Raw genomic sequence first — 20,579 nt, 5'->3', positions numbered from 1 at the left:
AGTTGTCTCTCAGTTGACTCTCCATTGCCTGATTTTAGGCCAGCTACACCTTTACCAACTACTTTTGAATATGACATACCTGAATTTACAGTATATGTCGAAAAATACAAAACTTATCCATCACTCTTGGATAATCAATACAGACCAATATTGCCAGTACTACCAGAAAACCAACCATCATCTCCTGAATCATTTGTGTCATTAAATGATTACAGACCGCTTTCACCTGATTCACCTATACATTAATATAGAAGGACAGTGATAACTAATGCCATCTCATTTGGGAGCCCTAGAAATTCATCTCCTGAATTGGAAGTGTCTGATATTGAATATTCACTGTGTGAGTCCATGCTTAGTGTACCCAGACCAGAATCCCCAGAATAATTTATTTCAGAGACTGAATGCAATATTTTTTCCTCTGCCATAATAGATAGAAATAGTACTGAAGGTGAGCCAGTAGAGGAAACATTATCTCAGACAAACAGTATTGAATCAGTATACAATCAGGGATAAAAAGTGAGAAATTTAACAGAAATCGGCTCTAGATTGACCTCAGCTACACAATTAAGTAATTCCACAGCCAGCTCTACAGATCTTGAAGTAACAGTAGTCCATGACAAGAAAGAAATGGAAAAATACAGTCCAACCTCAACAGAGGTAGCAACAGACTTCCATATATCAACAAAACTCACTCTCTGTCTTGCACATCTATGGTTGAAGGTGATCCAACAGATCAGTCTAAGTCAGTTGAGCCAAACTATACTCTTGTGTATAAAGCTGCACTTGGTAATCTTATTGCCGATTATTTGATCCACAGTACAAAGGTTAAACATTCTGCTCCAAGCCAGGTGTTTTTGAGTACACTGGAGATGTTCCAAAAATGGATAAGAAATTGACCTCTTCTGTTGGACTAGTGGATATCTGCATATCTCTAGAATCACTTGCATTAGATGTCACACTTGAATCAATTAAATTTAGACCCTTGTCTCCTGAATCATTTGCATCATTAGATGAGACCAGGCCACTATCACCTGATTCACCTGTACCTGAATTCAGTGCATTTTTCCCACACATTACTTTGACTGTAATTGGAATAAGATCATGTTCACCTAAATCGCTGTGCTCTGAGTCTACAAAATATTAACCTTCCCTTGAAGACCTGTTCACTTTAGAACATTGACCAGATTCCCCTGATTCAATATTATCAGAAACTGACCAAACACCTCTGTCCCCAGACTCCTTAACCGATTGGAGACCCATGTCACCTGAATCTGCAATGCTATTGATAGAGGTTAAAGGGTCTTCTCCACTGTAAGTTGGCTCCATAAAATAATGTAGGCCCCTATCTCCAGACTCACCAGTGAGTTTCCAGAACCGACAGAATATATCGATGAGAACAGGTTTGAGTTTAGATCTTTTTCACCAGATTCTCCAATACCTCAGTATTACATATAACCTGTTCCCATTATAGGTTCAAACTGGGATAAGTCGGCATCTCCTGAATCGATACTTTCAGAGAAAGATTTAGAGAAAGATGTATTTGATGACTTGGTGATTGACCTTAAAAAGGTTCTCAGCTGAGTCAATCACATCAGTTAATGAAAACAGACCACTGTTCCCTGATTCACCTGTTCCTGAGTTCACCCCATCCACTCAACTATTTATCACTCCAGAGTTAGACTTCCGATATCAGTGTTTTTGAATGACGAAAATGAATGTTGTTGGTCTGACCTTAATCTAGAGCAAAGACCTGACTCTTCTCAATCAATAATCTCAGAAATTGAGGGTATACCACGGTCCCCTTACTCACCTGTACCTCAATTCATTGTATTTTTCCCCTCAGAGTGCTTTGACAGTAATTGGACATTGCTCATGTTCACCTCAGTCTATCTGCTCAGAAACTACAGATTACAAGCCTTCCCTTGCAGACCCTTTTGCCTTAGAACCACGTCCAGATTCCCCATATTCAATTTAATGTGACACTGATGAAAGACCTCTTTCCCCAGACTCCTTATCTGATTGGAGACCCATGTCACCTGAATCTGCAATGTTATTGGCAGAAATTAGAGGGTCTTCTCACCCTGTCAGTTTGCTCTATGAATTAATGTAGGCCCTTATCTCCAGACTCACCTGTGCCACAGTATTTCCCAGCAGTTTTTGAATCAATTCCTGTAATAGAATACAGATCCTCATCCCCAGAATCTTTATTGTCAAAAGAGGAATATGAACTGAATGTTTTTACCTCAGTGGCTTCTCCAGAATCTATAAATGCACACAGACCTCTCTCCCCTGAGTCACCCATACCCATGCCAGACTCTCCAATACCTCAGTATTATACCTTTCAATTTTAACCCATAATGGTAACAGATTACAGGTCCTCATCTCCTGAATCAGTTCTGTCAGAGTTAGATGTACAGACCTATGTAATTGATGACTTTATGATTGATCTAAGAAAATTCTCAGCTGAGTCAATCACTTCAGTTAATGAAAACAGATCACTGTGCCCTGATTCACCTGTTCCTGAGTTTACACCATCCCCACACATATTAATCGTGCCAAAATCAGGCTCCAGATCAACTTCTCCAGAATCAGTATCTATGGATGACGAAAATGAATACTGTCCATCTGACCTTAATCCAAAGCAAACACCTGACTCTCCTGAATCAATGACATCAGAAATCGAATATAGACCACTGTCCCCTGACTCAATAAGTGATTACCGACCTACATCATCTCATACAATATCAGCAATAGATCGTGCATCTCCACAATCTTTTATATCATTAGAGGAGTGTGGACCATTATCTCCAGACTCACCAGTTCCACAGTTTTCTTGTACACATGAAATAGCATCAATAAACATATATCGGTCAGAGTCTTCTGAGTCACTAACATCAGATCCTGACATTGTGTTTTGGGTTTTTGGATCTCAAGCTACTGACCAGATACCCTCATCATCCGAATCAGTCATGTCCTTGAATGAAAATAGACCATTATCCCCAAACTCATGCATTTCTGACTTTAAATCATTAGTTTGTGTAAATGTCACTCATACAGCTAATCCTCCCTAGAATCTATTGCATCCAAAATAGAGTTTGACATGGCAAGCTTTGCATCTGAGGACATTACATCGACTGAAAATAGACTTTTATCGCTCGAGTCAGGCGAAATATCTCCTGTTGATCAATATTGTTTAGAAATAGAACATAAGAAAACTGTTGATCCAAGTCAACAATCACTACATGAGCATAAAGTATCTGAGACTGTAACACATGTGTCATCTCATGAGCCTCAATATAAGCTTGTGTACAAAGCTGTTCCTTTAGCATTAAATCCAAATTGTATAATCCTCAATACAAAAGTGAAACTTTCTGTATAAAGCCAGGTGGGTTTGAGTATACTGGATATAAAATGGAGATTAAGACCCCACTCTCTTCTCCTGAAATTCCAGCAAATTAGTAATGTACTAAGCAAAGTGATACTGAAATCCCCAACTGTGCTATATCAGGTAGTGAACAAACGTCTTTCTCTCATGCTATTATGCAAACAACACATACCAGTTCCCAACTAGCCCCACAAGAATCCAAGGAAAGGGTAAGTAAACATACTCTTGAGTATGCAGCTCTGAATTCTTAATCTGGGACAAATACAGTGTCAGATCTGCCTTGAAACACTAACTGCTTTTCACTGCTTTGGATCTACTAACTGGATAACAGAGTGTGCTGTTAAAAGGTTTTTTTTCAGCTGCCTGGTTTGTAATGGGAATTCTTCCTTCTCAACTGCATTTGTAAAGTTTATAAATACATTGCATTTTGCATCGGATGTTAATGCATGTTAATTTTGTCTTTCTATGTACCAAATTGTATTGCAAATTGGTGTTTGTTATTATATAAATGAGAGGGAATTCTTTCGTTTTGTACAGGAAAATGTCTCAGAAAAGGCCATTCATTTAGAGACTCAAGAGACAGATTTAGATGTAAGGCAGGGAGATAAATCATCCATGATTTCAAAAATCACCAGTTTCACAGATGAGAATTCATCAGACCATACACTTGCCACACATGTGATAATATTAGAACATCAACTGAAGTTAATAGCATCCTTGTTGACCAGCGAATCCTCAAAAGAGTCCGATGCATGGGTCACCACCAATATACCTGAGCAGATCTTTGCTTTTGAGGCCCACAAATCCAATGCACATCCTCATCCATCACCCGAAGAACCAAGAGTATCAACTGGATCACAGGAATTAAACTCTTTTCTGTTTCATCTCCAAGACTCTCACAGAAGAGTTACACCAAATTTAACTGCTTCCTCTCAACTTAGTTTGAGTCTCAAATCATCTGATAACAGCAATTTGCTCTCAAGATCAATTGTGATACCATCAACAAGCACTCCGGTGTCACCCACTGATTTAAGTCCCATATATCCTGTATTTAGCACCTCATCCTCTGATTTAGAGCTTTCTCCAGTGTCCTGTGAATCTCTATCAGCTGCAGGGACTTTCCAAGTGTCCCCTGGCTTCAAGTATGTTCTCTCTGAATTTGAACAGACATTATCATCATTTGGTGGAGAAAAACCTGAATCAAATATAGTTTTTCCAGGAATGTATCCTCTTGTAGCTGCTATGACACATTGTTCTCTGAAAGTGTCTCAAGAGCTCAAAGCCTCTGAATTGCCTGCAAGACTAACAGATGACCAAAAGCAGTTAAATGCCACTGCCATTGTAGATAATGACTCTCCACTTTACAATGTCAATCTTAAAGCCAGGCCAAGGCCTGTTCATGCAGATAGCACAGAGTCAGATGTTGAGTTTTGTGATTGCCACCAAACATTTTCGGACACATCAGAGCCAGAGGATGGATCAGCAGAGTTTTTAGATGTTGCTCAAATGGTTTACCAAGTTGAGGATCCTCCATCTTTAACAAGCAGCCCAGAGTACTTGTCAGGTATCCCTAAGCTTAAAGAGTACACCCAGTTGAAAAAGGATGATCGGTCCATGTCCTGGGTCAGCGAGGATCTTGATTTTTCACTGGTTCTTGAGCCAGAGGATGAATACACTGGTGAGGAGAAAGCTTATGTTTACGATTATGCAAGTGATCATTCATTTGCTGAAGAGCTGCCTCCAATATCGAGAGCACAGTATGATGACGATGATTCTCTAGGGAGGGTAAGCTGTTTAGCATGAGCACTCTGTTGACCTTTGCATTGTGTGCAAGTGTTATAATCCCTGACCTGTGGTAACAAGGTTTAACATGCTAACAAACATTTGCTTATATGTGTGCACTTACAGTGCCTTGGCATGCTTAAAGTGCATTTTGTCCAATTGCTTCTTTTGGCAATATACATCAAACCCTTTTTCTTGACCACATGATTTTGGTTGATTACAATTAGCCACAAAAGCTGTTTAATCAGTTGCAGAGAAGAAGAGGAAAACTAACTGTAGCAACTGTAACAGACTGCTGAAAATAACAGTTTTTATTCAAAGGAAAAAAATAACTTTCAGAGTGCATTGGTTTTGCATGGTGTGACACGCAATTAAATGAGATATACTATAGTACTTAAGACATACACCCTCAATGCATCTCTGCTGACTCTCAGGAGATAGCTGAGGAACTAGGTTTGCTGTCTGATAGTTCAGAGGAGGAGGTGTTGACCACCAGGGTGGTGTGACGCAGAGTTGTATTTCAGGTACTTGAGTTAGATGTGCATCCTGGTGCCATGTTTAATATTATTTCCAATCAGCTAATCCTACATGTGCATGTACTGAATTTATGTATCATTAAATAAGAATAAAATAAAACAACTTGTGTGTGTTTCAGACTGAAAGGATTTACATTGCACTCATTGGATCATGTACAATGTGTGCATTAAACACTTACTGTGTGATCGCACAATGAAGCCACTTACAATTCCTGCAATATACAAGACATAATGGAGACGGTTGCTTTATTTCTTTAGGCAGATGAGATGCCTGAAATCCCTCCTCAGACAGTCACAGAAGAGCAATACACTGACCAGTATGGAAACATGGTGGTCAAAAAGGTAAATGCTTTAACTTAAGTTTTTTTACGAAGACTTATCCATGCTACTTCAATCTCATATATGGCATACCATAGCTATAGAGTCCGACATGTTTTCTCAATTGCTGTTCAAAACCTAGTGAGCTGACTACCTAGACAGCATTGCACAGCATCATGATGCAAAAACTGCAATTTATTAAGATACTTCGATTTGGCCAAATTCTTTTTAAATAGTACTGAAGTGGTTCCCATATATGCAGGAAAATATTTGACTGCGTTTCCTTCACTGTCCACTCCAACTCATAATTATTTTGTCTATCCATTTCAGCTGACCTTCTCTGAACCTTTTGCATATGGCGGAGCAACAGCCTCTGAGTTTGAGGAAGAGCCCAGTCCAAGGTCGGAAAGTCGGCAAGGTCGTCAAAACCACGGTAGTGCAAGGTGAACGGGTGGAAAAACAAATCGGAGACCCTTCGCTCTCTGTGGATCTCCCCTCAGCCAAAGACGACTTTGAAAAGGTCAGAATCTAGTTGGTGTTTAGGGACTTGTGGGGTATTATACAGTATATGTATTTACAATCAGTGCCCAATAATGAGTGGTTCAGCATTAATACTAAAAGGCCAAATAAATTTGCGGCTGTATATAGTAGCCTAAATTAGAGTAAATAGCAAATATGTGTATGGTACTTAGCATTATGATCAACACTAGATTTAATATAGAATTTACACTAGTATTTTAGTATAACTGTTGTATATTTGGGTTCTCTCTCGTATGTCTGGGCTTTGAACTTTGTAGGAGGCTTTGGGAAAGTGCACCTGCCTCATTTAGTAGAGAGAGAAGTGTTTAAAGGGGATGGATCTGTGGTCAGAAGGTCTGGACAGTGCCATGTCCTTTTTACGTGTTGTTTATTAGGAGAATGGTGTGAAGGAAAACAATGGTTATTAATACCCAAGTGCATCAAGTATTTGAACAATAATATTTCTAAAACATGTCTTCACAATTTTACCTTGATTTTTAATTTGATTGAAAAAAGTCATTTTAAGGTATTGAGCAAGACCATGAAGCTCAAGATGGCATTATGAAAAGGCGGGTTTGTTTTGAAACCAGCCTGCTTTGTGTCCAACTAAAGGATATTGTGTCTTTTTACTAAAATTTCCCTCAAGTGTTCAATACTTACATTTGGATGTTTGAAGTCAACACGAAACTGCATTCGCAACCCATTTTGCTTCCGAAATGTGAAGTATTTCTGATCAAAATGGTAGATTTGAACAACAAATAAATGTAGGCTGGAGTTTTATCTATTGGGAATCGAGTGGGACGTGAAAAGTAGATGTTCCATTCCAGAGTTTGCTGGAGTTTGTTTATTGAGGTCTGCTCCCCTCCTAACACTGCCAGCGGTTGATTTAAGTGGCCTTGGTGACATCACCTGAAAAGGAAAGTCCTTTCAGAGGTGGAGCAATTTTGAAGAAAGATTATGAAGAGTAGGGATGTGGCAGGGCGGAGGGCGGGGCCGGGGGGGCCGGGTCGTGATCATACACACCCGTGTATGATCACGACCCGCCCCACCCTCCACCCTGCCACAAGGGATTTCCTGATACCACTATTATTATTATTATTTTTATTTTTAATTTTTTTGGAGAACGAGTATGAGGAGCGATATTTATTTTTTGGTACTCACAGATACTGATACAATCCCATTTTTTTTTGTTTTTACCCTGAATTCCATATCAACAGTATATTTTATTTTTATCTTAAAAATAGTGTCTAAGTTAACCAATTCATTACAAATTTAATCAAATGAAACATTACATTTACAACAAAATATTGTACAATTTGTATCAAATGAATTCCTTTTATACAGAACCTCACAGCACAATCAAAATACAACATTTGAGCTATTTTTGTCAAATAATGGGGGTGTTGGGGTAGGGGATGTGCATGCCGTTATATGTTGGAGCGCCGGTATTTGTCGCGGGCAGTGTACGAGCGCGTGATCTCAGGCGAGTGATCTCTGGATGTCGTAGCACTATCGGGGGTGTTGATCTATCTCTCTTGGGCCCTGCTCAGTGGCTGGGCCCTGGAAAGTGGTTCCCTTTTCTCTCCTTATGGGCAGCCCTGTATACTGTATAACATTTTATAATGAGATGTTCTCATTGAACAGATTTTCTTAGAAGACATATGTAAGTAATGTGACCCTGCAGTTTAAAACTTAAATAGGCCAAAATAAATCATTAAAATATGGTTAACAAATGAGATTAGGGTGAGAGTGTGCAATGAGTGATTCATTCTCTCTCTTCCTCCTCCTCCTCTTCTTCCTCCCTCAAGTGGATGATTCAAATAATACATATTAGGTTCAAGTTGAACTTGTTTAGGTTGTATACACATCTGCTATATAAAGTGACCCTGCTGCTTTACATGCATGTGTTCCACGAGACACGCTCCCGCTGCATGCATCTGTACAAACACCGCATCAGCGGCGTGCATCAGCGGCTTTTCTGTTGTAGATAATAAAGTGTGTTTCTTCACGCGCGTCTCTTTGTCCCTATAGTTCAACCTACTGATGTCCGTCATTTTAACCTGGTCCTTTGTGCATCTGTTTAGGTACCAGCCAAAGAAACAACATTAGGTGATGTAAGAGCACCTTATGATGCACATCGCGCACATTCATGTTACATGCATTTTTGCATTACTTTCATTAATCTCTATGAAGTTGAGAATTAAAACATTTGAAACCTCGTCTTACTAAATCCATCATTACTTCTGTAATTAATTTATTTAATAGATAATAAATGTAGGTGCCTCAACAAGGTTACAAACAACTTCAATGTTTGTCCACATTATTATTATTAGTGTGTAATACTCAGTTTTCCATGTATGAACCAAGGAGCTATGAATGGAGCAACTGCCGTCGGCACAACACCAGCTCCACATTCACATGTGCTCACATTTGAAATGTGCAGCACGTGCAAACTATATATTTATCTCAATAAATCGCAGCCTTTTCGGTTTAATAATCACATATAATCACGGCATAACGTGACTGTATTTTGTGCGCTGAATGTTTACGTAAACGTCTTGGTACGTCAGATGGTATCGGAGCATTTTTACGAGCACAAGTCCAAATACACGAATGCAGTATCGGACCCATTCCGATACCAGTATCGTTATTGTGACCTAATGAAGAGTGAGATCTTTGTCTCACTTGTTCAAACCAAGACCAGGAACTTGTATTAACAAAGTAAATGGGGTCAGTTTTGATTTCATGTTGACTTCACATTTACCGTTACCCAGAGATGGAGTGATTAACAAACTAATTGCTTATTCAAGGTATTCAGACCTGTCTTTATGACTCTGAAATGTTTGATTCATAGGAACCGCGTGCATAAGACGTGCACACAGAAACAAACTGTAGTGAGAGATGGCCAGGCCAAACAAACCCACCTGGAGCGACTGGAGGACACCCCTGATACCCTGCGACCCAACAACCTGCAGCAGCAACCGCTTCAACTGCTTCAATGCTACTGCACCCAGGATGTGACCGAAGAACCAGACGCAGGACAAGATTCAGATGCAGGGTAGAAGGAAAAACAAAAATAAGCCACAGCATTTTGGTTGTGGTGAGCATTTAACAAAGACCTTGCTAATATTTGGTCGTAGCCCTTTCTGTCCACCTCAACAACACGAAACAGTTCTTCGCTTTAAGACCCTTTTGGTTGATCTTTTTTTATCTTTTGTTATTTATTGCTTGGACATTTTTAACTGCTTTTCGCTTGAATGTCTTTCATTTTCATTGAGTTCTCAATGAGATCATTTTGTGACCAAAGATAGCTTTATCTTCTGAATTGCGGAGTGAATTGTATGAAACATTGATGTTTCTTATTTATTGTGTCATTTTTGGTTGATGTGGTAGGAAGCTGAACTTAACATTCCTGATGAGAAGACCAGCTTAGACCAGCATGAATTCCATGGCGGGTTTTATGCTGGTCATGCATAGCCTTGCCTTTCACCAGAACAAATGCTGGTCAACTAGCATGGTATTGCTGGTTAAACTAGTTACAAAGCCTCCAAAACAAAACTTGTGCTGGGTACCTTTAATGCTGGTCTTTTCCACAGGGATAATGATGAAAAATGAGTATGGGTCCATTTTTTTTGCTGACCTCATAGTCAAGCCACTAAAGGTGTGAAGACTTTTGTAAATAATGGACAACACGTGTGTGGACTTTGACATAAAATGTTAACATAAAACATAAGTATACTCTACTGTCTCCTGTAATTGCTGTACAACTCCACAAATGAACTGCTGTGATTATAAACATGCCCGATTACTTGTCCAAAACCTCATCAAATATCAATACTTTTGGTCTTGTGAGTTTCTAACCGCAGTTATTAACGTGCATTAACCAGATATCTGAAATAACGGTCTATTTGAATACACCCCCCCCCCCCCACATACATATTTTCACCAATAATCAAGCAGTTCTTTCTAAATTCTTAGTGAAAGAAAGCTTGTAATGTCTACACATCCATTATCATTCTGTTTGTCATTTTGTTTGACATCTTTGTTTTAGTGTAACGGCCCTATCATATTTACTTCTTTAAAGAAGAATGTGCAGATTTAGACTTTTAATTTGTTCTGTTTTTAAAAGGGATAGTCAAGATCACCCAAAAATGTAAATTGCAGGTATTATACCCAAGGAAGCAGTGGAGGAAGGTATAGCCTAATTTGAATGTGAATCATTTGAATTGCTCCAATTTATTTTAATATATTTTGCATTTTTTAAATGTTTTGAGAATATAATGCAAAATGCTCAATTACAGCAGTTGGCATTGGATATATTTGTTTCTTCATGCTTGTTATAATTACAATACACTACAATACAAGCACAATTTAAACGACTCCGCTTTTTACCCTAGATACACATCAGGCTTTTAGCAGTTGATAGTACAAATAATACTAGCAATATACAATTTGAACAGGCTAATAATGTGATGCATGTCAAGGGTGTGCAAGTGTATATGTCTGTGATATTGTGCCCAGTTATCATATTGCATTGACAAATAATCTGCTTTATTTGTAACAGACAATAGCATGCACACTTGAAAGAGTTTGATTCAGAATTCAGAACTGGTTTGGGCTAACCCTGGATTATTCAGTCCTATTCAGACTATATGTTGTTTACTTTGTAATACAAAGTGAGGAAAATAAAAAGTGAAAAAATCTGAAATTTTGTTAACCATATTCTGTGGCGATGGCAGCATATAGCATGTATTGGCAAAAATAATTCATGAAAACCGCAGCTGCAGTGGGTAATAAACTGTACATGAATAAACAAATTTTCTTACTCTCCATGATTTATTTGTTAACTAAACATTGCATTTGCACTTCAGTTCAAAAGATAATTGTGTTCATGTAAGAGGGTTTTTATTATTATTATTATTCCTCAAAAAGGTTATTAGATTTTCATTTAGACTAAAGATGGAAATAATTAGAGCAAGCATTAAATCACCATAACAAAATCAATACAGGCACTTTGCGGAAATCACACATTTTATTAGACATTTTGAAACCAATCAATATCGGTTCTCCTTTCATGTCCCAAGTGATATTGTTGAATTGTAAAAGGAAAAATGGGGAACATTTTCCAATTTAATACATAGTGTATATTTAACGGTATTAATGCAATAGTAAATATACAATTTGGCAGCATAAATCTAAAGATGTGTGATGAATTCTACTTGACTATTAACCACTATGCTAGATCTTCAAAATGCAATTTTGCATGCCTGCCATAAGTTTTGGATACTTATAAATAAGCTTAGATGACAAAGAATGGAAAGCCATGCACTATTTTAATCACTTAATATTTAGAACTAAAGTTATCATCACAGTCTTCCTCAAGGAGTAATTGGAAACTCCAATGAGTAGCAGTCAAGCACAATTATTAAGTTAACACAACAAAACTGTAAATTTCACATAATTCACTGATTTAAATTTTTAAATTAAGAAAAATAACCTTGAGCTGACTTGTAAAAGCAGCATCCTGACATGAAACCTAATGTGACTGATTTCAAGTGCCCGGATAATTTACAAAATTACTCTCATTTATTTCATTAGTGTTTAATATTAGCATGTTGCTAAGCTAAGTGTGTGATAGGCATACTCAGTTTTAAAAATGTTCCCACCATCCCACCGCAACCAAAATCCATGAACAAAAAAAAAAGCCTGCTAACATCATTAGCACACTATTTCAAAAATAACTACATAACTATGTACTTAACAAATACGATACATAAAAATTTTTGATTTAAGCTTAGGCCTACCATATTCTGTGTTGGTTAAGTGTTGAAGCGTCTTTCTTGACGTCATGTCAATCTGTGGTTCAATACAGATTATTCACGTTAGCGCCATCTTTGATTTTTAATAGCAATGACTACGAGGCTTTGAGGGATAGATAGATGTACAGTCTCTTCTATGGCTCGAACGATACAAAAAAGCCCCTATATGACATCTGATTTTCCACAACTCATGTTGTCTGGAGTTCTTCATACTGAATGTTTTGTCCACGGAACGATCCAAAAACACTTTAAACTGCAGTTCAGCCCATTGAAGAGACTGTAAGTCTGTCCCTCACAGCCTCGTAGTCGTTGCCATTCAAAATCAAAATGGCGCTAGCGTGAATAAGGTCGATGCTCCACACAGCTAGTCGTAAATCGCCCTTCACTGTCAATAAACGTGAGTATACTTGTTCTTGATGTTTGGAAAACGTACCTTCTCTCTGTGGTTTGGCTGGCCATTGTTAATTTTTGGATTGTCAACCCTTACTCTTTGGAAAGAGTCAAACGGCTTCTCTGTCGAATGTTACGTTTGTAACTAGCATTTTAGTCTCACATGTTTTCAACTGTCAAGCTCAGTTCAGTACAACACACTGTGAATATAGTTATTTACCATGATGCACGATAATCTGTATTTTAGGTTTGCCAAACTGTCAATTTTGCCCAATTTATCGTTTCACATGGGTATGCCTAAAACAGAGTGTTTGATTCATGAATGAATCGGTGTACTTCAGTGAATCTTATAAGTAAACAAATCCTTCTCCACTTCATTGTTGCAGCCTTAAACGACTCCAATCAGTTCTACGTTTATATCACCTTTCTTATTCGGAATGAAATCATTCCAATTGGAATGTTTTCCGTTTACATAAATGGGAAATAAAATTATCAGGATCTGATGACTGCGTTGTCGCATGCATCCAATCGGAATAGATTTTGAAGTAGGCCTACTTTTATCACTTTCGTTGTTCTTAAATTTATCGTCTTGTAGTAACTGGCGGTGTAATCTACAGAATGGTTACTGAACACACCAGTGAATGGATTCAAGACTCGAATCAAAGTCCCAGTAATCTCGCACCCCTCCGGTTGAATACCCCATGCTCAGATAAGCATAAAATACATAGCACACAGAAATATTGGATCAAATAACCCATTTTAATTACACAGAACACATTTCTTTATCGCTAGATTTTACCAATAAATGAAATATAAAGTATATTGATAATCAGCATTTCTCTCGCCATTGTGGAGTTATTATTCACTCGACTTCTCACAATGCATTCTTGGCTTTGCATTCTCTGTAAAGAAGCCATTTGATGCTGCCTTTGAATTTGGTCCCAACAAGGTATCTTAGGAGGCAGCATAATTAAGATGCCTTAAAATGCACACTAGGTTATAGAAAAGAGCATAGGCTATATGTGGATTTACAAGCCATTTGTGTTTCTTAGAACGAGTGTATATATTGTACACATATTGTACACTATATCATGAGTAATGTTACATTCTTTTCCCATTACAAGTAATAAGTTGTTGATAATGTTTGAATATTTTATAACATTTAAAATAACAAAACACTAGCTAAGCTGTTCCCCTTGTCTTTTTTTTTTTTTTTTTTAATCTAGCCCATAAAATAGCACAACTCTCCTTAGTATGCTAACATTAAAGCGTTAATACTCCAAAGTGTAAGAATAGCACTTCACAAAACGTTGTACGTCACTGAAAATCATAAGCAAGATCATTTTTGTCATTTGAAGTAATTTCTCTGCCATTATATTTGTCGATAAAGATTTAGAAAAGCACAAACATATTTTGGAAACTCCACCGTTTGCTAGACAATTACAGATGTCTAACTTGGATTACTTATGTCACTGTTATAATGCAACACATTCTTAGTTCATATATGCACAATTTTTTTGTCTTTTTTTACAACTTGGCATCCTCTAATTTTCTCCCTGTGATTACATGTAAAACAAACTTTGAATTATTTATCAATCAAAATACACTCATGTACACAAACACTAGTTTACCAACAAATGGCTCCATAATGTTCATGTTATACAAAAATGTAACCCTTTAAAAAAGATTAAAGTACTTAGTAAGAACATGCATTGCACATAATGAGTATAGTGTGTCAATAGCATACTCAATACATATAAATGTACTCGCACACATACATACATGCACGCGCACACATGCAAATAAATGCCACATCCTTATATAAAATGATTCTCCATCCCTCTCCATCCTATAATCCAGCAGCAACGATATGTAAACAAGACTGGTACAGTAGATCAAACAGTGAAGATCATGGTTGTGGTGTGGCAGACACTTGTTGAAGCTCAATTGATGTCTTGATTTCAGCAGCTGTGCTCTGGAGGCCATTCGATCTGAAATTATTAAATAAATCACTTGAGTATCATTCAGTGCCTTTTCTGTATACTGGCCAAGTTTTACATTATGACTTTAAGAGAAGCAACTTCACGTTTTGACGAGTTTCGGAACACAACGCTAAAAGGTTTTGTGTTCACGTACATCTGTAGGGTCTCTTTCAGGCCTTACAGACATACAAAACAAACCCATGCATGCACACAAACACAGACCTCACTGGGTGGGCACAGTTGGCGAGCCAGACCGGTGGAAGTGGATGTTCTGCCATTTGCCGTCACGACGGTGCCAGACGCGGGTTTCCTCTGACTGCATGGTGCGAGGCATACTGTCGCCATTCATGTACTGGGTGAGCCGTATATAAGCAATGCACGCCGCATCCTCCCCGATCAGGTGCACATGAGGATTCAGCAAGATAGTATGGATGGGTTTGTTGCCTTTGGAGAGAGCTAGAGGAGATAACATCATTACATATTGTGTTTGGAGTGTCTCAAAGTGTGTTCAAAAGCACTTTCACCCTTATTAACAAACTACAATCGTGTCTTTTTCTGCAGTTTAGGAAGTTTTGAGTTCTGAAACATACTGTATTTCCTATAAACATACAGTATGTTTCAGAACTCAAAACTTCCTCACTGCAAAAAGGGCAAACAACTCTCTACTTTCTCCAAATTGTGATGTCACACTGTTGTGGACATTTGCATCTGACTGCCTCCACAACAACACATAAACGCCACCTTTACGTTATCACTTGCGTAGCCCTGCCGAGTAGCGGTGAGCAGTAAGAGAGCAGGGCAGTCAAGAGCAGAGGGCCAATCATAACAGTGGATGTTTACTGTCAAGTCTTAAAGGAGTAGCAGCACCAAAACAAAGCGTTTATGACAGAGGGTCAGAATGAAGGTGGAAAATGATCATGTTTTACAAAAATATGACTGTTTTTTTCTTGTACAAAAAACTTTACTAATAGTAGTAAACCTCAAGGAACATATTAAATAATAAAAAAGGCTTGTTATGACCCCTTTAAGTGAATCTGTCCGTATAAATGAATCAATTAAAATAAACTAGTTCACATAAATGATTCACTGATTCACTTGAGCGCTGCCCAGCCTTAAAGGGACTTTGCCTTTTTTATAAGGAAAATATTAAGTGTATTGTTGCTTATTTTAACTATATTTCGATTCAGTTATATAAAATCTGAACTCCAATTTAAATGAACAAGTTCACAAAAATGATTCACTGAATCATTTGTGCCCTGTGCAGCCTTAACCCTAAAAAGGACAATCATATAAAGGTACCTCTAAAAATGCATTCAGAACATTAGGACACACATATTACATTTCCATTTATTTATGTTTTTCTAAATCATCGCTTTTAGAGATCATGAACAATAACATTGAAAAGACTGGAGCGTTTGCCTCGAGGCCAGCTGCCTTAAAAACAATTAGTTCACACAAACGATTCACTGATTCACTTGAGACCTGCGCTACCTTAAAGGGTCTTTGCTTACTTTGAAATGATACACCGAATCACAGACTTATGGACGAAATATTTATTGTATTGCTGCTTTTTCTCACTATATTTCACTTCAGTTATATCAAATGGGAACTCCGATTCATTTTAGTGAGTCGGTCCTTTTGAACGGTTCATTTAAATGAACTAGTTCACATAAATGAATCACTTGAGACTTGTGCAGTGGTTAATACTGTTTTACTACAAATACAATGGTTAAACTATGTTTACAGTAGTAACATCATGGTTAATTTTTGTAAGTTCATGAGTCATATCTCACAGGCAGATCATTTAAGGTCTCCTGGAGAGGAAAGGTGTTCAAGACACACCAGCTAACCACTGGAGTTCCTCAAGGATCATTTACATTTACGCATTTGGCAGACGCTTTATCCAAAGCGACTTACAGTGCACTTATTACAGGGACAATCCCCCCGGAGCAACCTGGAGTTAAGTGCCTTGCTCAAGGACACAATGGTGGTGGCTGTGGTGATCGAACCAGCAACCTCCTGATTACCAGTTGTGCGCTTTAGCCCACTACGCCACCACCACTCCCGATCAGTGCTTGGACCCCTCCTCTTCTGAAAGTACACAACATAAATCGGACAAGTCATTGAGGCACATGGCTTTTCCTACCACTGCTACACAGATGATACGCAGCTCTACCTGTCGTTCCAGCCTGATGACGCTACTGTCTCAGCTCGTATCTCTGCCTGCCTCTAAGATATTTCAGCCTGGATGAAGGAAAGACACCTTCAGCTCAACCTTGCCAAGACAGAACTCCTCATGATCCAAGCCATCCCATCTGTTGACCACAACCCAACTATTCAACTACACTAACACCAACCAGTACAGGCCGGAACCTGGGAGTGATGGGAGTTGACCAGCTTCATTTCGCTGCACACATCTCATCAACCGCCCGGTATTGCAGGTTTGCGGTTTACAACATCAGGAAAATCAGACCTTTCCTGTCTTAAAATGCTACACAGCTCCTAGTCCAAAGCTCTGGTCATTTCAAGACTGGACTACTGCAATGCTCTGTTGGCTGGCCTTCCAGCTAACATGATTAAGCCACTGCAGATGGTCCAGAATTCAGCTTGATGGTCTCAGCCAAAAAGGGCTCATGTCACCCCACTCTCGATTTCGCACACTGGCTACCTGTAGCTGCCCGAATCAAATTCAATGCTTTGACTTATTTCAATTAAATTCTTCAGGTCTATTCTCCAACTCGCTCTCTGAGGTCTAAGAATGAGCGAAGCCTGGTGGACCCATCACAAAGGGGCTCAAAGTATATTTCACGACGTTCACTTTCTCTGCTCTTTCTCAACCTCCACACGATCTGCTGTTACCTCCTCAACATTCAAGAACCAGCTGAAAACACATCTGTTCCACGAGCACTTAACCAACCCACACCATCTGCATTTAACATGCACTTAATGTACAAAAAATCTTTTTATGTCTCTTTCTTTTGTGCTAGCATCTTTACAACTCCAGCCACTGTGAGGACTTGGCAGTCCTATACTGCAGTTGCAGTTAAACTTTGTATGACAAATTGCTTGCTGTGCGTCTAAACGTATATGTAAGGGAACGTTACCCTAATTCAATATTTAATGATCAGGTGACATTATTAAATCAGTTATGATTGCAGAATTCAAATGATATCTTCTTATTGTTATATATCTTTTGTTGGCAGGCTGTTGAGTACAACTCACTAAAACCAAGCTAAAATGTATGAATGTAGCTGCATTCATTCAGGACACTTTGCTTTAGTCCCAAACTCAAAATCTGGAGGCAACAAATCTTAACATGTCAAATCAATGTCTTACCGTTTTCAAAGTAGAACCTGTGGAAATCCGTCCCCTCCACGAGGTTTCCCAAAGCTTCCGGTTCAAAAGATGTGAGCCCGGGGTCACAGATCTTCCTGTGATACACGAAACATGATAAAAATGTAAAGGAGTGACAAGACAATCTTTAAAAGAGTCGAGGTATAACACTGAAACAAACACTCACGTGTACGCTTCAAAATCTCCATTATTAATCGCTTCAATCAGCAGCTCTGTGACTTTAATGATCTCCTGTTTCCTGGCTAAAACACAGATGAAGAATGGAAACAGAGTGAGAAACGGTGTGAAAAAAAGAGTTTTTTGATCCATCAACTGAAGAACAGACCAGACTGTGGACATATCTAGCATTCAAAAGGGTCAGATACAGATACAAAATATCCAAATAGACTTCAATCGCATATATAACAGCACAGTAAAATGCCGAAATCAACACATGGATAGAGTTAACAACTCACTCACAATCAAATTACTTACAAAACGCCGCCCTAAAGAATCATCTATAGTGTCACCCCTGGGTGAACCCAGGGCTCAAGATTGTGACATTGTTTTCTGGCTGTGTAATGTTCTTATATAACCCACAGGGGGCACTAAAACATCACTGTAACAACTGTAAAAGTCTTATTGCACTGCAGGATCTCAAGAGACTCTTCACAATCAGTACAATAGACAAAGCCAGATGTTGCTTCGATGCTTCAGTGCCTTTGAAGCACTGACAAAAACTCAATAAGACTGAAGAGAGAACATGGAATGGCATCAGAGTATGGAAGTGTGTATATATATATTGTATAACACTTAATAATACATTAACACGTTCACTTTGAACCTGCCCCCTCGATCTATCTGGAAGTGTTCTGTGATTTTCCTTCTCAAAATATATTTTTTAATTAAATTAAATAAAAATCGGTTCCAGCCAGGGATAGTCAAATGATGTCTGTTTCTTATGCATGTAGCCCAATAGCAGAAAGCATCACAAATAGCATGTACTGGAATATGATTATGACATGAATGGATGATAGTTTTATCAAACACTCGTATGAAACAGATTGGTTTTAATAAATAGGGCCTGGCATTTTATTTAAACATGCAAAACGTTTTCAGCCGAGACCAACATTTGTCAGTCATATTTAACATGCAGCGAAATCATTTAATGCAAAACGGATGAAAATAAACACCATTATTAATATAAATTGAACATAAACAGCAATATGTGCCTACATGGTTTTACATTTACATTTATTCATTTGGCAGATGCTTTTATCCAAAGCAACTTACAAAAGAGGAAAACATAAGCAATCATCTTAAGGCTCTATTTGAATGTTCTAGTATCTATTTGAATAATCTAGGCCCTATTTGAATGTTCTAGGCTCTATTTGAATGTTCTAGGCCCTATTTGAATGTTCTAGGATCTATTTGAATGTTCTAGGATCTATTTGAATGTTCTAGGCCCTATTTGAATGTTCTAGGCCCTATTTGAATGTTTTCGACCCTATTTGAATGTTCTAGGATCTATTTGAATGTTCTAGGCCCTATTTTAATGTTTTCGACCCTATTTGAATGTTCTAGGATCTATTTGAATGTTCTAGGCCCTATTTGAATGTTCTAGGATCTATTTGAATGTTCTAGGATCTATTTGAATGTTCTAGGATCTATTTGAATGTTCTAGGCCCTATTTTAATGTTTTCGACCCTATTTGAATGTTCTAGGATCTATTTGAATGTTCTAGGCCCTATTTGAATGTTCTAGGATCTATTTGAATGTTCTAGGATCTATTTGAATGTTCTAGGCCCTATTTGAATGTTCTAGGATCTATTTGAATGTTCTAGGATCTATTTGAATGTTCTAGGCCCTATTTGAATGTTCTAGGATCTATTTGAATGTTTTAGGATCTATTTGAATGTTTTAGGATCTATTTGAATGTTCTAGGCCCTATTTGAATGTTCTAGGATCTATTTGAATGTTCTAGTATCTATTTGAATGTTCTAGGCCCTATTTGAATGTTCTAGGATCTATTTGAATGTTCTAGGATCTATTTGAATGTTCTAGGACCTATTTGAATGTTCTAGTATCTATTTGAATGTTCTAGGCCCTATCTGAATGTTCTAGGATCTATTTGAATGTTCTAGGCCCTATTTGAATGTTCTAGGCCCTATTTGAATGTTCTAGGATCTATTTGAATGTTCTAGTATCTATTTGAATGTTCTAGGCCCTATTTGAATGTTCTAGGATCTATTTGAATGTTCTAGTATCTATTTGAATGTTCTAGGCCCTATTTGAATGTTCTAGGATCTATTTGAATGTTCTAGGCCCTATTTGAATGTTCTAGGATCTATTTGAATGTTCTAGTATCTATTTGAATGTTCTAGGCCCTATTTGAATGTTCTAGGATCTATTTGAATGTTCTAGGATCTATTTGAATGTTCTAGGCCCTATTTGAATGTTCTAGGATCTATTTGAATGTTCTAGGATCTATTTGAATGTTCTAGGATCTATTTGA

General features: G+C 38.0%; 2 protein-coding genes across 15 annotated transcripts in view; one reads left to right on the top strand and one right to left on the bottom strand.

Moving 5' to 3' along the window:
- The window catches only part of ank2b (ankyrin 2b, neuronal), a 97,182-nt gene extending 85,818 nt beyond the window's left edge, over window positions 1-11,364 (top strand). Inside the window, 5 exon segments of the mRNA XM_052149164.1 lie at window positions 5,962-6,045; window positions 6,352-6,411; window positions 6,413-6,540; window positions 6,802-6,894; window positions 9,395-11,364. Of these exon segments, the coding sequence (XP_052005124.1) occupies window positions 5,962-6,045; window positions 6,352-6,411; window positions 6,413-6,540; window positions 6,802-6,894; window positions 9,395-9,602 (573 nt within the window). The 3' untranslated portion in view covers window positions 9,603-11,364.
- Window positions 11,365-11,561: 197 nt separating this feature from the next.
- Window positions 11,562-20,579, bottom strand: part of LOC127657480 (calcium/calmodulin-dependent protein kinase type II delta 1 chain-like) — a 79,586-nt gene continuing 70,568 nt past the window's right edge. For all 14 annotated transcript variants that reach the window (XM_052146406.1, XM_052146570.1, XM_052146820.1 and 11 more), the window contains 4 exons: window positions 18,252-18,327; window positions 18,068-18,162; window positions 14,954-15,187; window positions 11,562-14,740 (listed from right to left, as the gene is read on the bottom strand). In XM_052146406.1, the coding sequence (XP_052002366.1) occupies window positions 14,955-15,187; window positions 18,068-18,162; window positions 18,252-18,327 (404 nt within the window). In that variant the 3' untranslated portion in view covers window positions 11,562-14,740; window position 14,954. The remainder of the gene's footprint in view (window positions 14,741-14,953; window positions 15,188-18,067; window positions 18,163-18,251; window positions 18,328-20,579) is intronic.

This window comes from Xyrauchen texanus, chromosome 1 (genome assembly GCF_025860055.1).
Source record: "Xyrauchen texanus isolate HMW12.3.18 chromosome 1, RBS_HiC_50CHRs, whole genome shotgun sequence".
NCBI lineage: Eukaryota > Metazoa > Chordata > Actinopteri > Cypriniformes > Catostomidae > Xyrauchen > Xyrauchen texanus.
Note: the sequence above shows the minus strand (reverse complement) of the source record. Positions and strands in the feature narration are given on the sequence as shown.